Source organism: Sciurus vulgaris (assembly GCF_902686455.1).
Source record: "Sciurus vulgaris genome assembly, chromosome: 1".
Lineage (NCBI taxonomy): Eukaryota > Metazoa > Chordata > Mammalia > Rodentia > Sciuridae > Sciurus > Sciurus vulgaris.
Genome location: NC_136461.1, coordinates 146,825,381 through 146,844,401, shown reverse-complemented (window position 1 = coordinate 146,844,401; position 19,021 = coordinate 146,825,381). Strand labels below are relative to the sequence as shown.

General features: G+C 39.7%; 1 protein-coding gene across 2 annotated transcripts in view; it reads left to right on the top strand.

Annotated features, from left to right (window-relative positions):
* SLCO5A1 (solute carrier organic anion transporter family member 5A1) overlaps nucleotides 1–19,021 on the top strand; it is a 150,827-nt gene that overhangs the window by 119,263 nt on the left and 12,543 nt on the right. For both annotated transcript variants that reach the window (XM_079111554.1, XM_079111553.1), the window contains one exon: nucleotides 5,802–6,000. In XM_079111554.1, coding sequence (XP_078967680.1) covers nucleotides 5,802–6,000 — 199 coding nt within the window. The remainder of the gene's footprint in view (nucleotides 1–5,801; nucleotides 6,001–19,021) is intronic.

Below are 19,021 nucleotides of genomic sequence, written 5' to 3'. Positions count from 1 at the left end.
ATGAACAAAGAAGAATCTTATGCTGTGGTGAGTTCTTTAGACTCAGAGATATACACATGTAGACAAATATCTAACTGTTTTATGTTTAGGCACACAAAGTAGTTAAATATCAAAGGTTTATATATCAAGGAACACACAAAAGTTTATATTGGGTCACTAATATTTTGCTGAAATTCAATCCCATAAATTAAATAACATATACAAACTTGTCTAATTATAATTCCGACATATGTGCAAATGTTCAACTAATTAATTTTAGACAGATAACAATTTTAAAATGGTGGTGATGATGATTGTCAGTGTTCACTGGATGTAACTTGTGGGTCAGATCTTCATATGTCTTCACTCATTTAATCCCAGCAATCTTTGAGGGAGATACTATATTTTCCACATTTTACCAAGGAGAGAATATGAGTCCTGGAAATGTTCAGTTACTGGCCCAAGGACATGCAGCTTGTAGTTTTGAGCTCTGGGGGTCTGGTTACAGAACCCATGTTCTTACCTGGATTTTTCCCCTGACATAACTGGAGTTGCATTGATCTATATCTTCCACTGCTGGTCCCTCAGGCCTTGGGTACCCGGTCTTGGTGTAACATACAGCATTCCCATCTTTCCAACTTTCTATCTGCTTCAAAGTCTCCCTCAAGCATGCTAGAGGTACCCTAGGGCACCGGTTGATGCCATTTTGCCACACACCTGTTCCACGGCTCTCCATGTCTTGGCCACTATAGGCCCCCACGCCTCCCCTGCCCCAGCAGGAACTCATGGACTGCAGCTTGGTCCTTCAGAGACTACGAAAGGGGCGGGGCCAGCACAGAGGAGCAGAGGCTGGTGAACTGCAAGCTTGTCTCAAGGGTCTTGGGGACCAAGGGAAGGGAAGGGGGAAACCAGTGAAGGACGTGAAATTAAGCTCAGACTGGGTTAGAGGCAGGTCAGTAACTTCTGCTGGAAGCGCTATCTTTTGTAAGTTCCCCATCCTTACAAGGGAGTGGGACCATAGGGGAACCCTCGTGGACACGGTTAGCCCCTGCAGGAACTAATCCCAAACTCCAGCTGGTGTACCCAGAGCTGGGGTTTTGAGAGAGCACAGTGAGGCTGTCCTATCTTTACCCAGTTCCCACTGCCCCTCAGCACCAAATCTTGCCTGTCCATCTCAGGATGCCTGCAATTCCCCAAACCAAGTTTGGGGAACCAAACCAGTTGTACATAACCCCAAACTGAAGCTTTAAAATATGAATATACATCATGTTATTAATTTTTTTCTGAGGAAAGAAAGACCACAATGAAATATGGCATTTGAGTCTGTCTCTGGGAATTATAAAGATTAAGAGGCTTATCCTGTTTTGACAGTGTGGTGAGATGTAGAGGACAGTGGGATATCAGGACAAAATGTTAGTGGGTCTTCAGTCTGTTTGATGCACCCTAATATTTACTGATGACACATTTTCTATTAAGATGCATAGTCAAATTATCCTGTTTTAAAATTATGACTCAGTTCTGAGCAGGAGGATTTTTGTTTTGTTTTTGTTATCCTGAGCTTTCGCAGAGCACCTGCCCCTCCATAAATTGTTCAATGGGAATAGGAGCTTTATCAATGAACCATTTTCATTCTAAAGGTAAAGTTTTGCCTCTCTAATCACATTCACAGCCTGTGTGCTTTTCCTTAACGAGGCAGATACTTTATTAATCAGCTTCTCTTCCTGTGGAGCTCCCATCAATTTACCTACAAGATTCCAGAGATCTGTTGGCTCTAAGTGGCTGTTGTGGTAATGTGGGTGGAGGGCTAGACTGGGAATGCAAGAAGTCAATTCTCAGTCTCTTTCACTCCTTCCTCTTTCTCTCTGCACTATTAGGCAAGTCACTGCTCTGAGCCTTCAATTTCCTCATCCATAAAAGGGCCATTAGCGATTTTATGGGACTCTGATGAGGATGACAAAATGAACACTGGTTGCCAGGCAAATCCATGACTTCAGATTAATCTACCCATCCTCCTCTGCTCTTTATGTGGACTGCTGGCATGCTGGGACAAGCCACCAACCACGTCCATCATCTCGGCTGCAGATTTCTGGTGTCTGATGTTGTCAGGATCCAGCCCCCTCCATGTGCCAAGCCCATTACAAGTTCCTATTTAGTGCTTGCTTCTCTTCACCACTACAGTTATGCCAACTCTTGATCATATAGAGAGGTCTCAGTATCTCTTCTAAGAATTGGTTTTGTTTCCAGTTGTACATAACCCCAAACTAAAGCTATAAAATATGAATGTACATCATGTTATTAATTTTTTCTGAGGAAAGAAAGACCACAATAAAATATGGCAGAATGTAAACAGTTAAATATGAAAGAATGCAAGTATGTTCTTTCATACTTTTCAATGTTTTTCAAATGTTTTTTTGCAACATATATTACATTGTTTGCAAAATAATGGAAGCATAACCAAACAGGAAAGTTAACCTTTGTGCAGTTACCTCCCCCTTGTGGGCTTGTCCCCCGTTCTGGTCGAGGTGAAGCCCTCTCCAGGGCTAAACAGATGATCTGTGTTAGTTCTGTATCCGACTGACCTTTCAAGGATCTTGCGTTGTAAGTAGCTATCTTTCTCCTCTGCCTCCAACCTTACTCTGTTGTAGTCTGTTTTCCTCCACATGTACATGCACAAGTTCCTTCTGCATCTTAGCAAACAGACAACTCCCTCCTTGAACCCCAAGTCTATCTTGACTTTACTCTAACTCTAGACCTGTACCCCTCATTCCTTTTACAGCCAGAGTTCTAGAAAGAATAATCAATTCCCAATCTCCAGAGTTGTATGACTGACTTCTCAATCCATTGCGATCTGGTTTCTTCTTTCATGGCACCCTTAAACTTGCTCTTGCCAGGGTCTCCAGGGACATGATGGTTTCATTTGAGTCTTCCTTACTGGAATTTCTGAGGCATTTGACACCACTTTCCATTCTCTTCTTGAAACTCTCTCTCTCTCTCTTTGGTTTTCTATGGCACAGTTGCAGTGACTGTTGCTACAGTTTATATCATGTACCATATGCTGTGTACTGTATCTACCCACAGAGAGCACATGTGATCTTCGTTCTCTCATGAAAGGTGCACAGCTCCATAATAAAGACATCTGGCTTAGGAAGCTTGTCTGTGATTACATGGCTACTTTCTGAATCCAAATCCCAAGTTTTATTTCCCCTTGTGACATTTGTCTTTTCTGGATTTCCTTTTGCTTCTGTGGCTGCTGCTTTTCAACTTCCTTTGTGGGCTCACATTTTTATGATACCCCATTAACACTAGTGCTCTTCCAATGGTTTGGGCTCTTTTCCTTTTGCATTCTGTGCCATCTTGTAACATCCTAGCTCTGCCATGAATTCAACTACAGGTTGCGATCCCCAGCCTGGCTCTTCCTGGAACTTACAGCCCACAGAAGTGTCAGTGTGAGGCATTTCTGTCTGGTAGTTCCACAGACCTTCAACTCAGCATGTGCACAGTACATGGAATTGCTCCCCACACCTCGCCCTCTCTTTTGGATCCCCCTGCCTGAGTGTCATGCACTAGTCTTTCCTCTCCCCGAGTCTCATTATCTAGTTTATTGTGCTACCAGGGCAGAGCCTTACTGTGGCTCACAGGACCTTTGCAGTTAAACTCTTGACTACTTCTCTGACTCACATTTTCACCTTATCTAAGCTCCCTTGCATCTCATTTTGAGTTGTCTTCATAATATACCACTCCCATCCCATCTGACCCGGCTCAGGATTCTCCAGTGACCTTCCACTGACCAGACATACAATCTGAGCTCCTTTCTCTTGTCTCTCATGGTCTCACTCTTCCTAACCCCTTGTTCCCATGTCCCACCACCTTTCAGCAGCTTGTCTTCCACCCTTCCAATATTTGGAACTGCTCTGACTTCTCTCAATTCCATTATTCCCTGCCTCTCCGCATGTATTTCCTTTGCACAGGATGGTCTCTCTGTTCTGGTCCTTTGGGCAGGTTCTGTCTCATCTGTTGTATCAGCTCACATACTGCCTCTGTGAGAAACCCTCGCTGACTTCTCTCAGGGAAGAAGGAAGTGTCTCTTTTCTCTATTCTCCTTGCCCTTCGTAAAACAATTGCATTACCTTCTAATTTTCTATTACCTATGTGTAACCTCTTTTAGATTGTAAAATTATTTCCATAGTATTATTTTTTACTGTGAAATATAACACACTCAGAAGTGCATTGACCAACATGTAGAGATAAAGAATAAATATAAAGGAAACACTTGTTTAGTCTGTTTGGGTTATTGCAACAAGGTTACCATAGACGGGATGGTTTATAAACAAGGGAAATTTATTTTTAGTTCTAGAGAGTGGGAGTCCAAGATCAAGGCCTGGGCAGGCTTGGTGAGGTGAGGACTCTTTCCTCTTAGATGGTGCCTTCTTATCAGTACTCATTTAGCAGGTGGGATGAGGAACTCTCAGGTTTGTCTTTGTTTTTGTTTTTGGTACCAGGGATTGACTCAGGGACGCTTACTCACTGAACCACATCCCCAGCCCTTTTTTATATTTAGAAACAGGTCTCACAAAGTTGCTGAGGCTGGCTTTGAACTCTTGATTCTTCTGTCTCAGCCTCCTGAGTTGCTGGGATTACAGGTGTGTGCCACTGTGCCTGGCTCCCGGGTATCTTATTAGAACACTTATCCCATTCACGTGGCCTCCACCTTGATGATCTAATTGCACCCAAACTCCACACATACCCCACCTCCTAATGCCTTCATTACGAGGGGGTAGGATATCAACATATGAATTTGGGGGGGGGGGGAGACATAAACATTCAGGCCATAGCAGTAACTATCTCCCAGATTATGGAATGACACGTTTTCAGTACCAGAAGAACCCCTTCTTTCCTATCACTGGTTCTTCTACTATCTTGGCTCTTATGACAGTTCCCTTCAGGAGTTTCTTTGTAGTTATACTACCTGTGTATGTACCTATATGTGCACTCCTGTACTTGATGCAACTGTAGACTTGTCATGTATAGTATTCTGTTGCAGTTTCTTTCTTTCATTCAACATTGTCTTGGTAGGATTCAGCCACATATTATATGTGTCTACATTTCTTCCTTTTTATTGCTGTATAGAAATAGTCCATTAGAGGAGTATATTATATACATTGTATCTGTTAATAGACACTTGGTTTATTGGCAGTTTTTGGCTTTTATAATGTTCCAAATATCTTGTAATCTCTTTTGTTACCCATGTGCATGAATTTTTTCAAGGTATGGATCCAGAAATGGAATTGCTTGTTACAGGGGGGTGTATATTTTCAACTCTATAACACCAATTAATATTTCAAAATAGGTGTCAGTATTGACAGCCCACCAAGGTTGAGCATTCCCAACACTCTATCTTTGCCAACATGTGGTATTGTCAGACTTAAATTTTTACCAACACGATTAGGGTGTAGTGATATTTCATTATGGTTTTAATCTGTATTTTCCTCTTAGTAATGAGGTGGGTGCCTTTCATGTGTTCCCTGGTCATCTGTATTTTCTCTTTGGTGAAGGATCAGTTCAAGTTTTGCCCACTTTTGTGATGGGTTGTTTATTTTATTGCTTTGTTAAAGTTCTTTATACCATCTGGATGAGTCCTTTGTTGATTGTTATGTGTTGAAAGTGATATTATGCCATGAAATCGCACACCCTGAATATTCATTGATTACAATTTTGAAAATCTTTACCTTAGTACTAATGGGCAAACAGAAACAGAATAATTGGAAAAGACAAATAACCGTCTATGTTAGTTCAAATTAACCCTCTTCTTTTCTTTTTTCCAGGTGTTATTATTGTCCCCAGCGCTGGTGTTGGTATTGTCCTAGGAGGCTACATTATAAAAAAATTGAAACTTGGTGCAAGAGAATCTGCAAAATTAGCAATGATCTGCAGTGGTGTGTCTTTACTGTGTTTTTCAACCCTATTTATTGTTGGATGTGAAAGTATCAACCTAGGGGGCATAAACATCCCTTATACAACAGGGTAAGTACCTCTGAAGAGCCATCCCCTGTCAGCGTGACTGAGGCATGAGTCTACAGTGTTTTGTACCCAGGGTTGGACACACCCTCCCTCCTGGCTGTTCTTCCTGTGCACACTCTGTTTCTCCAAGTGGAACCCACACTTATAGTGGGCAGAGGCCACAGCCTTGTCTTTGTCGTGTCCATTTTTATCCTCACAGGGTGACCTTCATACCATTTTGATGACAGATGAGGGAAGGGTTTGTTGGATTAATGAATACTATTATTTTTAGTGTAATATTTTTGTTTTGTTTTGGTACTGGTGCTTACCCACTGAGTCTCGCCCCCAACCCTTTTTTGTCTTTTACTTAGAGACAGGGTCTCACTGAGTTGCTTAGGGCCTTGCTAAGTTGCTGAGGCTGGCTTTGAACTTGCACTCCTCCCACCTCAGCCTCCTGAGCCACTGGGATTACAGGTGTGTACCACCGTTCCCAGCTAACATAATGTTTTGAATGGGTAATATATTCACATAGTTTAAAAGCCTCAAATTTAATGAAAATACAATGAACAGTGAAAAGTCTTGCCTTTATCTATGCCTCCATCTCCTATTTCTTCCCACTTCTCCATCCAATGATAAGCCACGTAATCACTTTTATTCATTTTTAAAATATCCTTCCTGCTGGGCACCTTAGCGCATGCCTGTAATCCCAGCAGCTTCAAGAGTTCAAAGCTGACCTCAGCAAAAAGCAAGACTCTAAGCAACTCAGTGAGATCCTGTCTCTAAATAAAAAATACAAAAATTAGGGCTGGGGATGTGGCTCAATGGTCGACTGACCCTCTGTTCCATCCCCGATACCAAAAGAAAAAAAAAAAAAAAATCCTTCCAGGATTTCTTTATGCAAGAAAATATCAATATGTATTTTCGATTTTCTTTGTTTTATTGTCACATATAGCATTCTACACACACTCCTCTGAGCTTTGTTCTTATGTGACGAAATAGCTTTGAGATCTTTCTAGACCTGTAATAAGAGTGTGAAGCGTAGCCAACCCTTATGCTGATCCCTCTACACGTGAAGCATTCTTCTAAGTGCTTTACACGCATTAACTTGTGAATCCTCACATCAATGCTATTAGGTTGGTGCTGTTATCATCCTGATTTTACAGATGACAAAACTGAGGTACCAACCACGTAGGTCATTGGTTCAACATTTAGCAGTGCCACCTTCTCAGAGACTTTTCTCCATGGAGCCCACTCTCTACTCTTTTTTTTTGTATGTGTGTGGGGACAGGGGCGTACCGGGGATTGAACTCAGGGGCACTGAACCACTGAGCCACATCCCTAGCACTATTTTGTACTTTATTTAGAGACAGGGTCTTACCGAGGTGCTTAGAGCTTTGCTTTTTCTAAGGCTGGCTTTGAACTTGTGATCCTCCTGCCTCAGTCTCCCAAGCTGGTGGGATTAGAGGTGCCCCACTCTTACTCTTGATTAAGGTGCTCCTGCTCTTAGTTCCCTCTTAGCAATAGCACTAAACATTCTCTGAAATGATCTTGTTTAATTATTTCCTTTTTCTTGTCTTCTAGTTCTGAAATCCAAGCTCTTTGAGACCGGTTGCTATAGCTGTCTGCACAATGGTTGCATCCCTGCCATCTAAAACAATGAGGGACATCTGTTGCATGGATGGATAGATGTCTCCACTGGACTTTATTCATTCATTGTGCATGATCCTTTCTAAACCCTTTGTATTTAATACATATGCCTGTTTTCTTTTTACTTTTACTTTGGGGAAATTTTCTGCTACTCTAGTTTTTCTCATTCTTGCCTCTTCATTTTCCTTGTGTTCTCCAGGACTCCTGTTAATCAGATGTTGAAACTTATGGACTGATTGCCTTTTGAATTTATTTTCTCATATTTCATATTTCATATGTTCTTATCTTGTGCTATGGGTGTTTTTTCCATATGGATGTTTATTTGAGGATAATCTTTTTCTTCGTTGACTTCTGAGTGTTCCTTTCTCATAGCATCCTGAAATTGTCTTAGAGAGTCTTATCGTCTCAGGTCCCTCTGTGCATATAATTAGAATGTTTCCAACTTTGTTCCTGTTCCTTACATTTTATCATTTTGTTTTAAGGGTCAATTTTTCTACTTGCTTTTTCTGGACTTTGCGGGATGACAGCACTCAGTCTAGCATCTCTCGCCACCCCCCTCCCCCAATTCCAAATACAAGAAGGGACAGGGTGCAATGAGGGCGTCATCATCTAGTGCAGGAGCGTAGCTTTTTGAATGTCTTGCAGTCTCTTTAGAGACTGGCATTCTGATGAGTCTCTGGTTCCTGAATTGGACCTGGGGGTGGGTGTACGGATGACAACGCCAGGGCCCACTGATACAGAATCACTCCCTCCGATCCTTGGGGAGTTCCTCTGTGTTCCTCTCCATGTCTCAGCTTTGCCCACTGTTGCTTCTGCTGCCTTTGAGCTCAAAACCTCGAGGAGGTTGCCTTGGTTGGGTTTGCTCCTCCTCCTCCAAGGCGGCATCTGCCCTTTGCACATCAACCATTGCCTGTCTGCTCCCCATTTTCACGAGGTTGTCTTTTCATTTCCTTTTAATCCTACTCTACTTTTAAGTTTGTTCTTGGAAGGGATGGAAGACTGGCTCAGTATCTTATCTGCTTTGAAACTACAGGTCCCCTCAAGACTTTTAAAGTCTTTGCTTAACACCACATATGTCCTGCCAATCCTGAACCAACCACTTCTGGACTCTCCCAGGACTACTGGGAAAAAATTATATAATTGTGCTGATTGGCTCCATTACAGATTTATGAGTTCCAATCTTAGCAGGCCTTCCTCTTTGCTGAGCAATCCCTTTACTTAGCTCCAGTCAGCTTCCTTCTCCAAGCCCATGATGATGATCCTTTTTCTTTCTTTCTTTTTTTAATCCCTTCCTCAAGTCCTTCATCTTGGCCTAGTTTTATTTTTCTTAGTGGTCAACCAATTCTATGTTAGTGAGAAAACAGAATTACCAAGTGTTTTAGTCAGCTTTTTCACTGCTGCGACTAAAAGATCTGACCAGAACAATTTTAGGGGAGGAAAAGTTTATTAGAGGGTTCACAGTTTCAGAGGTCTTAGTTCATAGAAGGCTGATTCCATTCCTCGGGGCTTGAGGTGAGGCAAGACATCATGGCAGAAGATTGTGGTAGAGGGAAGCAGCTCACAGGGTGATCAGGAAGCAGAGAGAGAGGTCTCCACTTGCCAGATACAAATATATACCCCAAACCACGCCCCAATGCCCACCTCCTCCAGCCACATCCTACCACTTCAGTTATCACCCAGTTAATCCCTCTCAAGGGCTTAATTCACTGATTGGGTTAAGGCTTTTACAACCCAATCATTTCTTCTCTGAACCTTCTTGCAGTGTCTCACGTGTGAGCTTTTGGGGACACCTAACATCAAACTATAACACCAAAAATGAACTCTGGACTTCTTCCCCTCTCAAACTCTTTTGTCTAAGACAGTATTATTTTTCAATGATGACTCCATCATTTTCTAGCCATGTGACCTAGCAAAAAGGTTTATTTAATATTGATGTGCCCTGTTTCCTTAAGTGTAAAATTGGTAATCATGTTCATCTCTCCCAGGTATAAGCATAATTAAAATAAAATACATATGGTTGAAAAAATTAAAATGATGCAGAAGGTTAAAAAATGAGAAGCCTGTGCCTTCTTCCCTCATCTTCAACATCCAGCTTAAAGCATTCAGATATTTTAACCAAATACTTACAGTTTTGGTTAGAAGAATTATTTAAGGGAAGGTTCTCATACTTATTAGCAAGGAATTCAGCATTTAGAATGTGCTAGAGAAGTGACTTTCTTGTCTTTATTTCCTTCCCTTGTGATTATGCAGTATAACTGCTATTTTTTTTTCTTCTTCTTTAAAATGTGAGTGAATGTCAGGCCTCTACCGCTGTGCAGGGATATCACTCATACAATGTTGCTGAATTTGGTAAGAACTTGATGTAAATGTACATCTTAGTTATCTAAATTTGTGATTAGTGGCACACTTCTTTGTTGATTGAAATCATCCAAGAAAAAGCAACCTAGGGAGGAGTGCAGGACCTAATTGTTCTGGTTTTTGAAGCCTGACTTCAGTGAAGTTTATGAATTAGAAAGAGAAAAATCTAGTTTCCATGGAGAATTTCTCTGACTCCCTAACTACTTCCAGGAAGATGGTCTGAGAATGAATTAGAATAAACAATTTTGAGTGGTGCAGCAGCAGAGGCATACCACTTTTAGAGTGTGAAGAAAAAAGGGATCTGTTCTTTACATAGGGTGTAAGCTACAGTTCAGCTTCACCCCCTTGACTGGGTGCTCTTCTGCAGTGTCCCACCTGCTCAACGGTATGTAACTGTTTGCCTGGTTAAAACCATATTGCATTCTGCGTGATTTTAAGACATGTACTTTGGTATTGTTTTTCCTCTTATGCAGTCAGTAAAGAGAAAAATGAAAGGAGTGGCAGTGAAGAGTGGAATCTTTGTTAGGTAGCTGTTTGGCTCAGGAACAGTGATTGACACTTATGTATGTCTTTTATGTATAATGCTGATAGTGTTCCTCTAAAATATGTATCATTGTCCACATTTCAATGAAAGAATCTGAGACTTAGAGATTAAGTGACTTACTCAAGGGCCTCCGTTAATAAGGAGTGGAATGAAATCACACCCTGATGACCTATTTCAGTCTGTGTTCTTTCTGAATACCACACAGAGGTGCTGTTTGACATTACCTATTTTATGCAGGCACACACCTTTGTGTCTGCACCACCTTCTTACTGATGAGGTGGTAGAGCTGACCTCCACCTTCCTCACTTCTGCCTCTGTTTCCTGGTATTTCAGGGGAGCTGAGGTACATGTGCAAATGCTGCAGGTAAGCAGAGCTCAAAAGTCGAGGTTTTCACCTTGGCCTTGCCCCACAGTAGTTGCATGGGTACAGGAAAATTATTTAACTTCTCTGTGCCTGATGTCCATATTTTTAAGATGTAGTAGCTGATAGTATTTATCTTGTTGATTGATGTGAGGGTTGAATAAGGTGCTTGGCAAATACCTTAACCTTTATGTTCCTTGATTCCTTTCCTTTCCTTTTCATACTGGGGTTCAAACCCAGGGCCTCACATAGACCAGTGCCCCACCCTTGAGCTACATCCACAGTTCTCTGTGCCTCAATTTCATTTCTCTTCTCTTCTCTTCTCTTCTCTTCTCTTCTCTTCTCTTCTCTTCTCTTCTCTTCTCTTCTCTCTCTCATGTGTGTGTACCAGGGATTGAATTCAGGAATACTTAATCACTGAACCATATCACCAGCCTCCCCCCTCCACTTTTTTTTTTTTTTTTTGGGGTGCTGGGGATCGAACCCAGGGCCTTGTGCTTACAAGGCAAGCACTCTACCGACTGAGCTATCTCCCCAGCCCCCAGCCTCCCCTTTTTTATTGTTTGTTCTATTTAGTGATACATGACAGCAGAATGCATCTTGAATCATTGCACACAAATTGAGTACCACTTTTCATTTCTCTGGTTGTACACAATGTAGAGTTACACCTTTCATGTCATCATACGTGTACATAGCGTAATGATGTCTGTCTCATTCCACCCTCTTTCCTCCCCTGCCCCGCCCCTGCCCCTCCCCTCATTTTCCTTTACACAATCCAGTGTTCCTCCATTCTTCCCTTACCTGGTCCCCTCTTATGTATCAGCATCCACTTATCAGAGAAAACATTTGGCCTTTGGTTTTTTGGGATTGGCTAGTTCACTTAGCATGATATTCTCCAACTCCATCCATTTACCTGCAAATGCCATAATTTTATTCTTCTTTATGACTCACCAGCCCTTTTTTGTACTTTATTTAGAGACAGTGTCTATTTGAGTTGCTTAGGGCCTTGCTAATTTGCTAAGGCTGGTTTTGAACTCACCATACTCCTGTTTCAGAGGGATTACAGTGCTTACCACTGCACCCAGCTGTACCTCAATTTCTTAAGCATGAAGTTGAACTTGGTAATAAGGTCTGTCTCTTAGAATCACAGAAATGCTAGAATTGGATAGGACATATAAGTAGTCAGCAATTAGTAACTATTTAATGATATATTTCTCATTTTAATATGAAGAGATATAGGCTCAGAGAGATCAAATAACTTTCTTGAAGTTATACAGCTAGAAAATGGCCAAGCTGGAGTTTGAACACAGATTCCACTGATTTTGAATGCAGCAACTTTGTTTATCAAACTATTCTGAAAGAAGGGGGCAAAACATAAAGAAGAAAGCACAATATATAAGAATAACTTCATTTCTCAAAGTTTTGCGTGGTAAGTTTTCTTATGTTATAGGACTTAATAATTGACCCACCTTTATGTTGGCATCAAGTACTCATGAACTACCTAACTATCTGGGACAGTCTTGGGAAGTTTTAGGAGAACGAACTTTCCCTGGGGACTCAAAGGGAGTCAGTCTTTTGTAGAATGAACCCAATGTGTTATTAATGGTTCCCTCAGATAATTCAGATTTGATAGCAAGATGTGGAAGTGACCTAAATGTCCATGATAGATGAATGAATAAATAACAAGTGATATACATATTATATATATGTATATATGTAATGTATGTATATTGCATATACAATATAGGTGATATATGTAATACATGATATATGTAATATGTATATGTATATCACATATGTGTGTATATACACACAACGGAACACTGTTCAGCCTTAAAAAAGGAAATTCTGTTATGTGCTACAACATTGATGAATCTTGAGTACATAATGTTAAGTGAAACAAGCCAGTCATAGACAAATATTGCATGACCCCATTCACATGAGGTATCTAAAACAGATAAATTCATAGACTCAAAGAGTGGAATGCTGGTTGCCAAGTGCTGGGGAGATTTGAGTTAAGAGATGAATAAACTTTAGAGATTCGACATACAACACTGTACCTACAATCAGCAGTACTGTTCTGCACACACAGGACTGTTCGGTGGTGGGCCTAGTGTGCAGCACTGTGGACTTGCAGGCTTAGCATGTGCAGGGGCCTGGGTTCCATGCCCGGCACCAAAAGAAAAAAAAAATCATTAAGTGGGTAATCTCTTATTGTTTTAAACATAATAAAACAAGAAATTTTAGAAGAAGAAACCTTAGATTTGAAAATCCGATGAGTTTTCATTTTGAAAGATCCCAGGAACTATAGTTAATATTTTGGCTCATTTCCAACCCAACTAATTACATTCCCACCACCCAATTTCCTTGCGGTTTTGGTTAGGAGATGTATTTGACTTTTCCCTCTGTGTCTGAATTCTGTTTCACACAGGTACGTCCTAATTATCTTGTGGCCAAAGGAGCTGGCATTTACTATGACAGCTGTGGCTGAAAAGACTCTGTACATACCATTGTGTACTGTGGGCTATTGCTCCTCACTCCATCTTTTTGTTGAATAATTTCTAAAAATTGAGTAAAATCTGATGTACAAAATTTCTAACCTGTTCTGTGTCTGGATAAATCATTTAATAGTTCTAGCTTTATTATCTCTCGTTTGTCAAGTGTCATCTCTTTGAACTTAAAGTAAAATCTACTATATCATCTTCTGGTTGTGTGACTTCAGTTATAGGGCCAAAACTTTTTCAGGGGTGATTGCTTGAGCTACCAAATGACAGGGAAACGATAACTTTCTGTCTGGCTGTTGGACAGGGTTCTGTACCCAGTCCCACTTAGTTCCCAAATCTTAAAGGTTGTAAGTTTCTTCTCTGAGTGTGGGTTTGCCCCTGTGGTATTCAGACTATAGAAATTAAATAGCCTACTAATTCATTCCTTTGCCTCAGTTTCCCAGGGTGCCTCATATCTTCTTCCCACCACATGACCTTGCCATGGCATGTTTAATGTACCAGCCCTCCCAGGTGACTAGCATTTCTGGCTAGATCACTCCTAAAGTCTCTAATTAAACATTCATCTCCTCATTGTGTCTCATGGACTGCCTAATCTATGAAGCTTTTCCTCGCTCTTTAAATATTTTTCATGGTTAAAAATATTTTATTTATTATAGTTATTACTAATTTCTTTATTATAGATATTGCTAATTTTAAAGAACATTACTAAAAATTAAAGGAAAGAAAGTTTGCTTAAAGGATCTTAGATGTATATATTTTTGGATTATCTTAGCTATTTTATTAATAGGCTTAGTTTAATAAGTTATATTTCTACTAGGAAGTATCTGATTTCACCTATTTTGGGCTCTGTTTGGAGATACAAACAAAATCTGCTTTTACTTCATTTTAGGAATATGGAGAGGATAGGAAGTATGAGCAAATTTTCTTTCTACTGTTTTAAATTTTGTAATCAGGATTAAACAAATCATCATTGAAGTCTGTAAGAGTACATAATATCTTTAAACATATTAAGGCTTTTTATTTCAAAAACACACATGATTATTGAATTCAGGACCAAATTTACCAGTCCATAGTCTTATATTAGCCTAATTGATAGAAAAGTGTTCACCACGTAATGTGATCAGGAAATAAAACAGAATTTAGAATTCTATATATGATTTTTTAAAATTTATTTTTATTGTAAACAAATGGGATACATGTTGTTTCTGTTTGTACATGGAGTAACAGCATACCATTTGTGTAATCATACATTTACATAGGGTAATGATGTTTGAATCATTCTGTTATTTTTTCTCCCCCCCCCTTTCCCACTATACACTCCCTCCTTCCTCCATTCTTGCACCCCTCCCACCCCCCATTATGTGTCATCATCCACTTATCAGTGAGATCATTCGTCCTTTGGATTTTTGAGATTGACTTATCTTACTTAGCATGATGTTCTCCAATTTCATCCATTTACCTGCAAATGCCATAATTTTATTATTCTGTATAGCTGAGTAATATTCCATTGTATATATATACCACAGTTTCTTTATCCATTCATCAATTGAAGGACATCTAGGTTAGTTCCACAATCTGGCTATTGTGAATTGAGCAGCTATGAACATTGATGTGGCTGTATCTCTGTAGTATGCTGATTTTAAGTCCTTTGGGTATAGGCCGAGGAGTGGGATAGCTGGGTCAAATGGTGGGTCCATTCCAAGTTTTCTAAGGAATCTCCACACTGCTTTCCAGAGTGGCTACACTAATTTGCAACCCCACCAGCAATGTATGAGTGTACCTTTTTCCCCCACATCCTCTCCAATACCTATTGTTGCTTGTATTCTTGATAATCACCATTCTAATTGGGGTGAGATGGAATTTTAGGGTAGTTTTGATTTGCATTTCTCTTATTACTAAAGATGGTGAACATTTTTTCATATATTTGTTGATTGCTTGTAGATCTTCTGTGAAGTGACTGTTCATATTCTATATATGATCTTGATAACAGTATGTTAATGTTAATCTAGATGAAAATTGGAAGAAACCCAGAAAGAAATTTACTAAAACATTATGGTAGATATCCCTGAAGAGTAGTGTTATGGATGAATTTGATTTTTTAGTTCTTTTGTATTTTCCAAATTTTCTGTATCAAATAAGTATTATTTTAATAAAAAGGTATTTTGAAACACTACACAAGGGCACATCATTTTATTAAAACTAATTCTGTATTTGGAGAGATGGTTTGTATAAATTATAAGTTATTATATGTAGGTTTCACATTCTATCTGGTTTGAATTTGCTGGCTAGAAAGCAGAAGGAAGGTTTAACAATAAAAATAACTAGATACAAGAATCAAAACTTCCACAACCACATCCCTCTAGTAAAACTGTGCCATTATCATACACTCCCCTTCACTGATTATCCTTGCCTCCTATGCAGACAAGAGGAGTCCATGATAGCATAGGTGAAAAGATCTGACCCAAGGTCTTGCAGCTACTAAATGGTAGACCTGAAACTAGAGTCCAAGCTAGTTCTTCTCCCATTATTCTCTGTAGAAACAAACTAGAAAATTACTTTTTGCTTTTTGAAAAGAAAAAACATAATGGATGCCTTTTGCATTATTCATGTTTGTGATTGTGTAACTTTTTTTTTTTTTTTTTTTCCTTTGGCGATGCTGGGGATTGAACCCAGGGCCTTATGCTTACGAGGCAAGCACTCTGCCAACTGAGCTACATCCCCAGCCCTGTAACTTTTATTCATTAATTCTTCTGCCACATGTTGATGGACAGAACACCAATACCTTAGAGCCTGTATGTTTGAGACACAGTGCTAGACACTGGACGTATGTTTATTCACCAGATCCCTTTGACAACTGTGTAATAGACACATTTAGATATCTATTTTACCATGTAAAATCCAAAGTTCATAGCCCTTGTGAATTGTGGAGATGAAACTGTATCCAGGTCTTTTCAAGCCTAGTGCTAAGGATAACTAAAAGCTGTGTCACAAAAGCTACATTAGAGCCTTCTCCAGGCAGAAGGAAGCCAGATAAGCCACTCAGAAGACTTGTGCTAGAGAAAGCACAACTGTGAACAATAATACAAAACTGTCCTGCTAGCATAGAGATGAAGAGGACACACTATGGAGATAGATAAAACCAGATTTAAATCCATTTCCTACTCATTCTAGAGAGGTGTGTGACTTTGAGAGGTAGTATCTGACCTCTCAAATATTTGATTTCTTTGCTTGATCAGTGATAATAATTGTAATTCTCATGAGGAATGAATGAGCTAACTTACGTATAGAGATCCCAGTGCACAATGCATCAAGGAAAAACAGGACTCCGCTAATGTTAGTTTTAAGTGATAATGATGATTATCAGGACAATAGAAATAACTAATTCTGAAGCTGCATAGCTCTATAGAGTCAAGGAAGAATTTTAATACAAAGTCAAAAATTTAAGTGGAGTTGGAACATTCTAACTGAAGTTGTCTTGAGGGCTGAGATAAATTAATAGAGATTAAGAAATTATGAGAAAGGTACCATTTCCTGCTAACTGATCAGTGTATTTTAGTGTGTGGATCATAGTCCTTTAATCCACGAGACTTGAACACAGTAGGCATAGATTCCTAATTGTCATATCTCTTCGTAAGGAGAAATAAGGACGAAGAGAAGGTGCGGGAACTCCTCTTTGAATTATAGACACCAGAAGAAGTGTCTTTCGGTCTTGGGGTAGGTGATGGGACACAATTGCTGTTGTGTGTGTGTAGAGCAACTGTGTTCTTACATACCCAGCTGTAATGACCTTATGGCAGAGATTTTTTTTAACTTCTATTAAACAATTATTTTGTTACTATATATCGCTTTAAATAAACATTGATTTAATAAAATTTGGCCAATATTACTGTTCTATTTTTCTTCTAAGTCCCCCCACCTCCTTTTGCCTCCTTCAGTTTTCTTGAGGCCTCAGTGATGTCTCTTAGAATTCCCTACCCTTTTTTTTTTGCGGTGCTGGGGATTGAACCTGGGGCCTTGTGCATACGAGGCAAGCACTCGACCAAGTGAGCTATATCCCCAGCCCAAATTCCCTATTCTTTAAAAATAGCAAATGTACTAGATAATCTCAGAGACCCCCTCCATTTCTCTATCTCTATAATTCCATAATTTTTGTAGTAATATAGATGTGTGACTCTCAAGCTAGCAGTTTGGGCCATGCAGTTATGAGGTATTTGCTAGTGAGGCCCTTCAGCTTACTTGAAAACAACACTTAAATTGATTTATGAGTTAAAATGAATATCTCATTTGGAAGGCTACTATGTTGCCAGACATACTTTCACTTTTTTAGAAAGGTGGTGCATGGACCCTTTGCACAAGGATTAGTGCAATGCACAGTAAGTACCCCTTGTAAATTTCTGCTCCCCTCATGGTGTTCACTTGATTAGTGAAATATTGTTTTTCGGGTTTAAACACCTGCACTATTATTAGAATCCAGGCTGTTTTCTGGAGAGTGAATGAAAATCAAACAAGACATTATTCTTCTGAAAAAAGTTCTATTTTAATTACTGTAGTGTAAAGCCTGAACCCATCAGCAGCTTTCTCCTTTGTTTCACAACTGTCTTTTCCTTAGTGACTTTTCATGAAGGCCCACTTCCTTTTACTGGTGCGTAAATTTGTTACCTAAATTGATTTTCTTAGAACTTTTCATATTGTACCTTTTTTCTTTTTCTTTTTCTTTTTTTAATCAGACACCATAATCTGTGAGAAAAGCAAACATACCCAGGGTGACCTTAGACTGTGCCTCTGTCTCCTAACTTCATGAAAATTTTTGTCTGCCTATAGTCAAGGGAGTCTTGAGCATGTTGATGTTTTCTTCAGGTTCCTTCCTCTTGAAGGGACATATTCTTAAAGGACAAAGTGCGTGAACTCTGTGGCCATAAATGAAGGAAAAGCACTTTGTTAACAGGAAATACCAAGTAAATAGCAATAATAATAACCATTTACAGTACGATATGGAAGCCTGCCATTTTTAGTGACTAAGTATGCAGGCATGTAAAAGCCATTTTATGTGGTCATGGCTTGTATTTTTGTTCTTGAAGTGCTTGTAAGGAGAAGACTAGTGCACATATGATAGCAGTTAACACACACTTCTCAGCTTTAGAGTCAATCTCTTGGCATCCTAGGCCATTTCATCATCTGTAGGATGGGATAGGTAGTTGACCTAGCATGTGGTAGTTGATCTTATCCTTAGTGTTATTATCTGGGCTAGATCATTCTTTATTGTGGGAGGTGACGGGATGTTCTGTGCATTGCATGACGTTCAGCAGCATCCCTGTCCTCTGCTCCTTAGCTACCAATAGCACCCCCTTAGTTGTGACAACCAAAACTGTCCTTGCCACATGTTCTCATGGTGGGGCACAAGGGGGAGGCAAAATTGACCCAGTCAAGAACCACCATTCTAGAGTTATTTTGTTTAGGTATATGTACACTTTGAAGTGTTTTGATACTAAGGCTAATGAACATAATGATCACCAAAGTCTTGTGATAATTTTTTTCCTGTGGAGTGACATGGATGAAGAACAGAATTTGTATCACTTTGATGTTAGAAGGCTTTCTTGATAGGACTTTATTATTGCTTTGAGTTTGTTTCTC